Genomic DNA, 13,125 nt, shown 5'->3' on the forward strand with positions numbered 1-13,125 from the left:
CAACTTCCAAAGTAAACTAGGTCTCTCCGTATGTGAGCGTGTATTGACTTTTTATCTTTACATCATCTTTGCTACAACATACAAGTGCACCGATCAATCATATACAGCTCGGTTCACTGATTTCCAGTGCTTTAGTCAGCAGAGTAATTTTGAGTGTCACTGTCTCCCATGTGAAAATGCTCATCAGGGATGTCATCAGCTGATTACCTCCAGATTGTGATGTATTTGCCATGGCATTGGATGCTTTTGATTTCAACTAAGATGATATTGTTTGCTGTACAGAGAGTCTAGTACTGAAGAACAACAAACTCCAAGCCAATAGCTTATGGTGGTGTCGGTTGGAAGATTGTCATTTTTTTAGGCCAAGTATTAAATACTTAGCATATATTTTGAATAAAAATGGTCTTAAGCCCATGATTTATGTTGGTGCCATGCATAAACTACTGGCTTCAAAATATCTGTAAGAACTAAAATATTTTCTGGGTGAAGTGAATTGTGGGAAACTGATATCCAAAGTATATATCTTATCCTCTAGATCACCTATGAAAATAGGGTTTCAACTATGTGTAACCTCATGCATGCCACAGGGTATTTCTTACTTTAAAATGATGTCTCAGATCCACTCCTAGCTTAGCAACTTTTACACTAGGAAGACACCTGACATTGATGGCAGAGCCATGACAGTAAAACACTGGTGCAGATCTATTGTATAGAAATGCAAACTGAATGGAACACCCAACAGTGTTCCCGTCAAAAACACTGTCACACGCACAAAACAATTACTTACAAATTGAAAAGAAGACCATGGCAATAATAGACACTATTAAAAAATCCAGCATATCCTTTATGTATGGCACAGAATTTAAGTTGCTAACATATCAAAAGCTCGTGATTGCCCATTTTGCCCTGACTTCCAATCTGACCAGATGCTGACTTCAACAGACAGCAGTTGCTCTGTTCTGTAATCAAGGACAAGAGGCACAACCTAGAATAGTTTTTAATTAAAGCCTGGCCACTGGACTATATTCTCCACAGAGATGTAACCACATCACATACCTAAAGGCACAGTTCCAGATGTAACATTCATTACTCTTTAAGGCACAATTTTAAGATGAATGGTGATTCCATATTACTGCTCAGAAGATGCACACCACTGGGTGAATATTTCTGCGGTGCTCTGGTCCTGCATCATCTGGTTCTAAATTCTTCACACTGGGGACAAACAGAATGAAGGCAATGGCACAGTGTCATGTCCACTGACCAGAGATTGATGTTAAAATAGAATGAACTATCCAGGCTTCTATGTACAGGAAACCAATTGTCCACTATGCAACGTTTTCCACCATGGGTGGAACTAAAACAACTGTGGGAATAAGTGCGTACTGATTCTACTGTAACATTCAACGGGACAACATGGCTAATAGTAGTGGACACAATAACTTAATGTGTGCATGTCAACCATGATAGTCCATCCAATGATACAAGTCTTGTCCAATATATTCACAATAGAGGAAAGTGCCACAAGTAAACCCCTCTGAAAATGTCCCCCAATATACTGCATTCAAGTTTTTGTGATTCCACCAATGTGCTGTCATCAAGTGTCTGACCAATTCTCACTTACATAAATAACTATGGAGATCAATGACATTCATAAGTAAGATCTGTAAAGCCATATTAATGACGTGTTCTGACAAAAGTGCTGACCAGATTCCCTGCAACAGATGATCCACACAGTCAACTGCAGAAGTCTGTCTAACTATTGCATAGGTGCAGGCCACACTTACTGTGTGACCTACTGTACTTTGCTCATTGTGGCCAGATATCGCACTTGGCCCCCTATAATTGGATAGGCTTCTCGGAGTGAAAACACGCATTTAGCTGGAACCCCAGAAGTTGATTATGTGCACAAATGGCATCAATTGTCTGAAGTTGTGATCGTGCAAACCCAGCTACACAAGTCAGGACAGATTGTGACACAAGACAGAGAGGAACCAACTGGACTGGCCTGGGCAAAACCTGCACATCCATGATCCCATCCCCATTTCTGCCCACTGGTGTAGGACCAAATCCATCATCTCTGGCCTCAGCCTACATTTCCAACCCCCTCCATCTCCGTCCACACAACGCTAAACCCCCCATAATATCAACGACTGTCAAAACTGTAACTTGATCAAAACTACAGTTGAGCGTGGGAGAGGGTGATGTTGTCCATTCATGTTTGTCTGCTTAGACAAAACAGTGTGGCAGCTCCAGTGGGTGTTTCCATATTGGATACTTTCACATGCTGCCAGTTAATGTGCTGTACATTACTTGGTTAGGAGGGTGGCAATAGTGTAGTCACTTTCTGCTCATTTTTGTTACTAGTTTATGGCTTCTGTCATGTAAAATAATCACAATGCGTAGAGAAACAATGTAAACAACAAAAATGAAACACAGTTGTTACATTAACTGCAGAGAGAAACAGTGAAAACGAAATAATTGTTACATTACTGAGTACAATCTATGTCGGCAACTGTCTAAGGCAATTGGCAGCTGAGATAGCAGAGTGATACGACAATGGTGAACCGTAAGGAAGGTGTGACCAGGATCATTTTCTGACTGGTTGTTGCTACGGTAGCTGTCCTGTAAACAATTAACAGTAAATAACTTTATTATTCTAATCCAGGTATAGCCATAGAGGGCCAACTTAAGGATGAAACCATACAGGTGGTGGACTCTCACTCTCTCACTCTTCACTCTCCCCGATTTTTGGTGGAGAACATGGGTGCGGCCCTGATTCGCACAAAACTCCCCCCCCCCCCCCCTTCTCTTTTTTTGCCTTCCTTAAATGAGGCAGAAGTAACTTCCCTGTTGACATCATCTATGCTGCCTGAACTCTATCAGTTGCCACTGACTTCTGCAGCCCTATACCATCAAAATGTGCAACATTCAGGGCATTACTTGATATACTATATTGGTTAAAGATTTGGATGTGGGAGTAGAGTAATTTAGTGTGATGTAGAGATGCACATCGGCCATATAAATTTAGATGGAAGTGAGTTTCATACATGCAATGAGTCATGGCTTAACTGCGACAGATGTTCTCATGCGAGTTAGCAAGCAGCTTTCATTGAGGTGTCTCACTACCGTACAAGTAATGAAACATTACATTCACTATCACAAATTAAATTAAACCTTTGCCTTACACCAATTGTCCCACACCAATTTGTACAACAGTTCGTAATGGTATTTGTAACAACACTAAGAATTTCAGATTCATATGTATGGTACTTTTTGAGATACACTAAATTACATAAAACACAGATTTAGAAATTTCATGATAAAGTAACTTCATGATGAGTTAATACCTATTAGGTAAAAGACAATGAAGAACACTGACAATATATCTAATCTTTCAATAACATACGAAAACAAATTTGTGGAAAACAACCTAATGTCATATAACAATTTTGTTTTTTATTGACACTATTTCGGTTATACATTGCCAGTTTCATTGGTTCCCTTTCTTGAATAAATGTGGCACGTACTTGACATAGGACTCTTTGTAATTATAAGTAATGGATGCAAGAGTGTGAGAATCTGGTTATGTATTGCCTGTATGAGTCACATACTAGCGGAAATTGTAGAATACAAAGAAGCCAGTTTAAGTTACTGTTGAATCTTAAAACACAATTCAACAGTTTAGATATTTAAAGAACACATTAAACTGTTTTTACTGCTTTTTCTAAGACATATTACTTATAAATTTTGTTAAAAGCAATCTTGGAACTGGATTGGTTCAAGGTGACAAAATATTAAGTGGTGCAGATCAATATCAAAGACTGATTGGTTAAATTGGGATTACGCGTATCAGAAGAGAGTGATTTTCGGTAGTTTAGAACTGGGAGCAGGACTGCGATCGGGAATTGAAAGGAGTCATTACTTAGTTCTTATGAGGATCAGATGTGTCACACTGACCTCTTTACGGGCCTATTAATTCTAACTAATCATGAAACTTAGCATGCCGTAGAGTATCTTAAAATGTTTTAAGGACAAACATAAATGACAATTATGTAAATTGTGCATTTTTTGTATAAACTCTGACTATTTCAAAAATACAAAATTTCACCTGATGTGCTGCGCTATCATAAGTAAGAATTTTCGAAGTACAGATTGAACATTTGCAAAGCGTAGAGCGAGCAGTGGAACCATTAAGAAATGTGTGTGTATTTTCGGTACCAGATCAGGGCGAAAATCTTAAACTGACTGCTAGTGAGTGACTGTGCCGTAAGACTGAATGACTTACAAGCTGGAGTCCCCAGGAGGTGCACTGACTTGTTGGAGCAATCTATATTGTGGTGTAGGTCACGTTCCCAGGTATCACACTCTGAAGCCATTCACCTAAGTATGCTTTTGTTTGTGAGTAATCAAGAAAAATGAATTTTGTGTGTTGCACCAGATCGAGTGATGGCGGAGTGTTGTGTTTGAGGTACATGACTGGCATGAGGTGATGGGTTCAAACCTCGTTTAATGCTTCAAATTTTTATGTTTAGATCTTTATAGAAATAATCATTAAATTTTCTTTATAGAAATAATCATTAAATTTAACTGAATTAATTTGTTCAAATACATGATAATTAATCATCAATGGTATCTGTTCTTCCGAGAACAGATACTATCTTCATATATATAATTAAATGCTACCCAGCCATTGACCTTCGTCTGTGCGAATGCGCACAGGTTGCCAGAACTTTTACGGGAATCATCACCTTAGTGTGCACAAGTAATGAGTGGATGGGCAAATATCTATTAGGTACATTACGTATGTAGATTGTGGACAGTTGAGAATGTGGGTCTCACGGGAAGTTAGTTAGTGTTGTTTTAACGTCCCGTCGACAACGAGGTCATTAGAGACGGAGCGCAAGCTCGGGTTAGGGAAGGATGGGGAAGGAAATCGGCCGTGCCCTTTCAAAGGAACCATCCCGGCATTTGCCTGAAATGATTTAGGGAAATCACGGAAAACCTAAATCAGGATGGCTGGAGACGGGATTGAACCGTCGTCCTCCCGAATGCGAGTCCAGTGTGCTAACCACTGCGCCACCTCGCTTACGGGAAGTGTGCAAGTCCCTGCAGTCACACTATTCGTCTGTGTCCTCGGTGGCTCAGATGGATAGAGCATCTGCCATGTAAGCAGAAAATCCCGGGTCCAAGTCCCTGTCGGGGCACACATTTTCAGCTGTCCCCATCGAGGTATATCAACAACACATGTCGGCTGCTGAGGGTTGCAATTAATTATCATTTATTCTAGATAAGCTGCATGGTCATCAATGGTATATGTTCTTTCGAGAACAGTTACTATCTTCTTTGTTCAAATACAATTTTTTTATTGCTAATAATTTTCCGTGTCATTTTAACAATCATATAAACAGTTTTACTTCCTCTCCTCTTTTCCTCCTATCATTCCTTTTTCATTTGGAATCTTGGTCCATGTGATTTTAATTATTTTTGTTTATCTGTTGTAATACTGAATTGTTCAAAAACACCTATCTATCGATCAAAAAACAATAGGCGAACTATACACCAGTATCTCTATTGGTTGTGCAATAGTTACAAAAAATTATTGTCATAAACATTTAAAACAAATTCTTAAACAATGGAAAACCCAGGATGGAATGTAACAATATTACGAGATGGAAAGTTGCTACTCACCATATAGTGGAAATGCTGAGTCACAGATAGGCACAACAAAAAGACTTCCACAACTAAATTAAAGCTTTCGGCCACTTGGCTTCATCAACAACGACGACAACACACACACACACACACACACACACACACCACACACACACACACACACACACACACACACACACACACACACATGACTGCAGTCTCGGGCAACTGAAAACACACAAACGAATTCTTGCTGCACTATGGACAAAAATAATGCAGATGAAGTTTTAAACGAGAGGTGGGATTGTAGATAAAATGAAATTCAAGTAAAATGAGAAACAGAAATACTGTTTTAAATTTATCCATGTTATATGGGATGTTTTGAGGATTGCTACTGTGTTGTAAATTTATGAAATAATTTCTACTGCTTCAGTCACTTTTTGCTAATATTTACTGAGCTTGATATATTCTGGCAGTGTGCTGCCATCATCAGGTGCATTCCAGTTACATGTACATTACATTAATCTGACATGTGATTAGGTTCATTTGTTGTGTGTACCAGCGAGGTGGTGTGTCTAACTACAGTCTTGTACAGAAAGACATATATGTCTGTATCTTTCTGTATAGGAATATATTCCTATGTATGTATGTGTCTTTCTGTACAGGACTGTATTTCTACATACCTTCGGATACAGGATTATATTTCAAGACGCATCACCGCTGGCACACAAAACAAATGCATCTAATCACACTTAAGATTAATGTACTGTACATGTAACTGGAATGCACCTGATGATGAAAGCATACTGCCATAACGCATTGCACTAATTAAATATTAGGAGAAAGTGACTGAAGTAGTAGAGATTATGTCATAAAATGAAATACTGATTGCAACACCGCACACAAAAATAAAAAATGATGAAAGTAGAAGAAATTAAATTGAATTCAACACACAAAAATAATTGAAATCACATGGGCAAAAGAGTCCAAACAGAAAAAAGAACTGTTGGCAAAAATAAAAAATTTGAATCAACAAACAGAACAAAAATAATGATGAAAGTCACATCAACAAAGATTTAAAATGCATGTGACAGGGTTCAAATCCACCATCTTCCAGTTGTCAGTTATGTACCTTAACCACAGTGCTATGCTGCCACTTGGAACAAACCTGCGAATTATAATGCTGCCATGCAACACACAAAATCCTTTTTTGATGACTACTCACTAATGTTGGCCCACTTTGGTTAATGACTTCCGGGTGTGATACCTAGGAACCTAACATACACCACAGTATAGATGGTTTCAAGAAGTCAATCCCACACATGGTGACCTATCCTTGGTAGTTCAGACTTTGTTCGGCTTCACGCATTAAGCTGAACGCTGCAACCTAGTACAGACATGGTGACATAAATTTGTACTTAAAAATGGCAATATTTCAGAATTGATGATTTTCGCTCATTTGGTAGTCAGTCAGACCTGGAACTTGACTTTATTTTGTATCCTGCTGACACAATTAGTGTAGCTTTTCTTTTTTCTTTTTTAATCCCAAAAACATTATGTGTGCCAGTGCAGGCATAAAATGCAGAATAATTCACTGGAGGTGAGTGTACTATCTATAGTAGAAAAACACACTGTGACACCATGCCCACTCACACAGCAATTTGGAGACTGAACTGTCTAAACATGCAAATTTGCGCCTGAAATAGCTAGCCCCACAACAGGGCTTTTACTTAATTTGAACATTATCTCAGGTTTACTATGCTCAACAACAGCCCACAAATCAGTTAGTGTATGTTGATTTATAAAGATGAACTTTAGCAGTGCTTTGGTGGACTCTTGTTTGTTCATGTAATACGAGGGCTATCCACAAAGTACATTACGTTTTGGAATTAAAAATAAATAAAGTATTGGAATTTTTTTTTTTATTATACACAGATGAAAGCCACACTTAAATACTACTTTTCAACATAGTTGCCATTTAAATTAAGGCACTTATCGTAGCGATGGACGAGCTTGGAAATTTCTTTGTCGTAAAATTCGGCCGCCTGCGTCTTCAACCACGGGTTACCTCTTTTGGAACAGAAAAGGTATGATTTTTGTGGACTTCCTGGAAAGAGGCACTACAATAAACTCTCAAAGGTATTGCCAAACTCTGCACAACCTCAGAAGAGCAATACAAAACAAGTGCAGGAGAAAGTTGGGCTCAAAGATCTTGCCGATTCACGAACGCCCGGGCCCACATGGCAAATAACACTCGTAAAGTTCTTGAATCTTTTAAGTGGGAGTTGTTTCCTCATCCGCCGTACAGTCCCGACCTGGCACCGAGCGACTTCCACTTATTCCCAGTAATGAAGAAGTGGTTGGCTATGCAGCATTTTGATGACGACACACAGCTTCAAGAAGAGGTAACCACGTAGTTGAAGGCGCAGGTGGCCGAATTTTACGACGAAGGAATTTCCAAGCTCATCCATCGCTACGATAAGTGCCTTAATTTAAATGGCAACTATGTAGAAAAGTAGTATTTAAGTGTGGCTTTCCTCTGTATATAATAAAAAAATTTCCAATACTTTATTTATTTTTAATTCCAAAACGTAATGTACTTTGTGGATAGCCCTCGTATATGGTTTATTTTATTGTGAGATACTTAGCTGTGAATAGAAAAATGCTTATAAAATTTATGGAGCAGGCACTATTACTGAGTAAGTATACCTCTTCATCAGACCAGCATGCAAAAGAATGCGCACAGCATCAGCAGAAATCCCTTCCTGTTGTTGTGATCCCACCATGTAGTGTAGGACACATTCCCATCGTTCATTTGCATAACTATCCAGGTATGGAATGTCTCGCGGTTTGCTATCAGCCTCCAATGTTGAAGACATGCTCCATGGCCGACCTCTGAAAGTGAAAAACTGTTTGAAAATACTCTAAAAGGAATATATATATATATATATATATATATATATATATATATATATATATATATATATACTGCAACAAGCAATGACATTTCAAATGATAAGCAATGAAACAGCTGAGATATACTCTTGCGCAAATGAGTTAGAGAAACATATCACATGGCATACGGAACCTACTTTTACCTCGGTAACAACACAATGCTTCATGGCAAGGACCCTTGAGATACCAAAGTGGTAGTTATTTATTATTATTATTATTATTATTGAGGCTCTTCAATGACATAGTTATCAGCACCCACACTAAATGTAACTACATGAATTTAATGAATGTACAAGCTCATTATTCACAAGCAGTCTCACTATGATGACATTCTGTGGACACATTAGCAGCTTTTTGGAAAAACTGTGTTAACGATTGGGAGACTGATGAAAGCTGTTGCTCTAAATCAGATATGCGGTGACAGCAGACCTTCCCACCACAAACATCAACACTGGCTGTTCTAATGCTACCAAAGATTGGCATCACTCTGCAGCATTTCCTTTCAATGTTGAGAAGCTAATACTGACACAAGAGAGGTGTTATAAATGATGATGAGCACACAAATAAAGTAGAATACTATGAGAACAGAGCATAGTTGAACTCTGTATTTGTAGGGGACAAATAATCAAGTCATCTTCACTATGCCCTTGCACACATGAAGGTCCAGTATCAAAATGGTTAAAATTACAAAAAGAATAAAGAATGCATAGCTGGTTGCTCACAAAATTGGATAAACAACTATTATTTGAAATTTTGGCGTTACATAGCTTCAACTGCATTTTGAAACACATCTTAATAAGTCAAATTCATAGTTAAAAAAAAAAAAGAGGAAAGAAAGAAAAGAAAAGATTGCACTGTGTTGCCCTATGGACATCTTTGGTTGCTGTGGCCATTATACCTTTGCTCCAATTCACTAACACCCTAGCAACAAGCAACAGATATTTATTTCCCTTAGTTCTGAATGTGCAAGAGTTTGTCATTAACATCCTCGCTCATTCCCATCCTTGTGTACTTTTGCACTATTAACTGGAGAGCACTGAAGGATTCTGAGCAGATGAAGAATTTCCTGATACAGTGATTTCTCATCCCCTCAAGTGTATTTAGGGAAGTTCACATTTCCACATCATATACACTACACATGTTATAGGGAACTTTGGAAGCTTGAAAGGATGAATAGCAAATCAGTTGAGATTATACACACGCTTTGACCCATTAGTATATAAATAATTAAATCATTGTGTTCATTTAAGACGTAGCTACACATTATGACAAGTAGTTAAGTTTCTTGCACTTTATCATTTTAAAATTAGATTGGGACTTTCAGTTAACTATAGTGGCCATCTGTTCCAAACCTGATTCATAATCTTAATGTCTACAAATTCTAACCCCACAAGGCATTCTTGCAGTTGAATCACAATTTTTTTTTTTTTTTTTTTTTTTTTGTTATGCCAGTTACTTCATATCTGCTCTGAAAGTGATTTGTAACTTTATTGTATGTTAACAATACCAGAAATGACAAGACCTCCAGAGTATGTCTCTCCACGAGAAGGAGCTGTCTTGTTAAGTGTGGTGGTTCTGGATATCAGGTGGAAAAAAAGTGCAAACTTATTAAAGTTGGAACCTAAAAAATTTCTTGTAAAACTGCAAGAGTCTAGAAATGTCATTTCCCCAGACTTGTTTGTTAATGCACTTCAGGTTGTTAATCTAACTTAACACACAAGATGTGGCAGCCTTGTCAATTTATTATTAAAATATAACTGAGCTGCTTAAATTTAAAATTCATGTGCATTTCAGGTAAGTTAAAAAGATGATGTGCACAATTGAATTGAAATCTACACAAATGATGTTTTCTGGTGAACATTTCAAATCTCTCTCTCTCTCTCTCTCTCTCTCTCTCTCTCTTTTTGCCTGTTGTTTCAACCTCGTAAGAGTCAGCTGTACTTTATGAACTGTCCAGAAGAGGCTGGATGAGGGAAAGAGAATTGAGAGATCATGCACGAATAGTGAGCTCTGGGCTGGACTTCTTACTGTGGATGTAATGCTATAGATGGCAGTGGCAAAAAGTGTGGGATCAACCCAAATTCTGTTTAAAACAACAAGTTGAGATGATATAAGACACTATAATGAATCATGTCTACCCCAATAAGAGGTATCATGGGCTGCTGAAGAGCTGATTGCAGATCTCACATAATGAATGCATGGCAGTACACCTCTGTGCTGTTCAAAAACAAAAATTCAGCCCATTCATCCCTGCAGCTTGAAGGTGCAGACAGAATGTTGGACTTTGGGTGGCTGAGTTGTGATATGGATGATGTGTGTGACCACTGTCTGTACTATAATTGCCAGACTGGAAACTAAGATCTTATTATTTAATGTAGTAATGTGTGGAGACATGCTTTCCCAGAAATCTTCTCATTTATTTCCATACTTTTGTTGAGGTAATTGGTGTATGTGGAACAGGAACTCTTGCCGTGAGCTCATTTTATTCTCCACGTAAATCTTCCAGGATTTAGCCATAGCTATTGGAAAATTAATTCGAACACAGCAGTTTTCTGTAGCATGCCAGCAATCTTCTTCATTACATCATATACTTCTGTCTGCTGTTTCCATTCCTCATGTAGTTCTACTGCATCATTTCCATCATCACAACACAATATGTTAACTGTATTTAAGTGTTGAATGTGGCTCTTACTTTTCCATTAAGTTATTTTGTCTTTGTGAGAACAGTCTCATTTCTTAGTCATCATCATCATCATAATCATTTAAGACTGATTATGCCTTTCAGCGTTCAGTCTGGAGCATAGCCCCCCTTATACAGTTCCTCCATGATCCCCTATTCAGTGCTAACATTGATGCCTCTTCTGATGTTAAACCTATTACTTCAAAATCATTCTTAACCGAATCCAGGTACCTTCTCCTCGGTCTGCCCCGACTCCTCCTACCCTCTACTGCTGAATCCATGAGTCTCTTGGGTAACCTTGCTTCTCCCATGCGTGTAACATGACCCCACCATTTAAGCCTGTTCGCTCTGACTGCTACATCTATAGAGTTCATTCCCAGTTTTTCTTTGATTTCCTCATTGTGGACACCCTCCTGCCATTGTTCCCATCTGCTAGTACCTGCAATCATCCTAGCTACTTTCATATCCGTAACCTCAACCTTGTTGATAAGGTAACCTGAATCCACCCAGCTTTCGCTCCCATACAACAAAGTTGGTCGAAAGATTGAACGGTGCACAGATAACTTAGTCTTGGTACTGGCTTCCTTCTTGCAGAAGAGAGTAGATCGTAGCTGAGCGCTCACTACATTAGCTTTGCTACACCTCGCTTCCAGTTCTTTCACTATGTTGCCATCCTGTGAGAATATGCATCCTAAGTACTTGAAACCGTCCACCTGTTCTAACTTTGATTCTCCTATTTGGCACTCAATCCGTTTATATTTCTTTCCCACTGACATTACTTTCGTTTTGGAGATGCTAATCTTCATACCATAGTCCTTACATTTCTGATCTAGCTCTGAAATATTACTTTGCAAATTTTCAATCGAATCTGCCATCACAACTAAGTCATCCGCATATGCAAGACTGCTTATTTTGTGTTCACATATCTTAATCTCACCCAGCCAGTCTATTGTTTTCAACATATGATCCATGAATAATATGAACAACAGTGGAGACAGGTTGCAGCCTTGTCTTACCCCTGAAACTACTCTGAACCATGAACTCAATTTACCGTCAACTCTAACTGCTGCCTGACTATCCATGTAAAGACATTTAACTGCTTGCAAAAGTTTGCCTCGTATTCCATAATCTTGTAGAACAGACAATAACTTCCTCCTAGGAACCCGGTCATATGCCTTTTCTAGATCTATAAAGCATAGATACAATTCCCTGTTCCACTCATAACACTTCTCCATTATTTGCCGTAAGCTAAAGATCTGGTCCTGACAACCTCTAAGAGGCCTAAACCCACACTGATTTTCATCCAATTGGTCCTCAACTAATACTCGCACTTTCCTTTCAACAATACCTGAGAAGATTTTACCCACAACGCTGATTAAAGAGATACCTCTGTAGTTGTTACAATCTTTTCTGTTTCCATGTTTAAAGATTGGTGTGATCACTGCTTTTGTCCAGTCTGATGGAACCTGTCCCGACTCCCAGGCCATTTCAATTATCCTGTGTAGCCATTTAAGACCTGACATTCCACTGTATTTGATGAGTTCCGACTTAATTTCATCCACCCCAGCCGCTTTATTGCACTGCAATCTATTGACCATTTTTTCCACTTCCTCAAATGTGATCCTATTTCCATCATCATTCCTATCCCATTCTACCTCGAAATCTGAAACATTACTGATCGCATTTTCACCTACATTGAGCAACTCTTCAAAACATTCCCTCCATCTGCCCAAGGCATCCACAGGATTCACCAGCAGTTTTCCTGACCTGTTCAAAATACTTGTCATTTCCTTCTTACCTCCCTTTCGAAGACTGCTAATTACACTCCAGAATGGTTT

The 13,125-nt window shown here is 38.5% G+C and overlaps 1 protein-coding gene across 1 annotated transcript in view; it reads right to left on the minus strand.

Moving 5' to 3' along the window:
- The window catches only part of LOC126191444 (general transcription factor IIH subunit 4), a 136,457-nt gene that overhangs the window by 56,298 nt on the left and 67,034 nt on the right, over positions 1-13,125 (minus strand). The window contains exon 4 of the mRNA XM_049932326.1: positions 8,362-8,547. Within this exon, the coding sequence (XP_049788283.1) occupies positions 8,362-8,547 (186 nt within the window). The remainder of the gene's footprint in view (positions 1-8,361; positions 8,548-13,125) is intronic.

This window comes from Schistocerca cancellata, chromosome 1, assembly GCF_023864275.1.
Source record: "Schistocerca cancellata isolate TAMUIC-IGC-003103 chromosome 1, iqSchCanc2.1, whole genome shotgun sequence".
Lineage (NCBI taxonomy): Eukaryota > Metazoa > Arthropoda > Insecta > Orthoptera > Acrididae > Schistocerca > Schistocerca cancellata.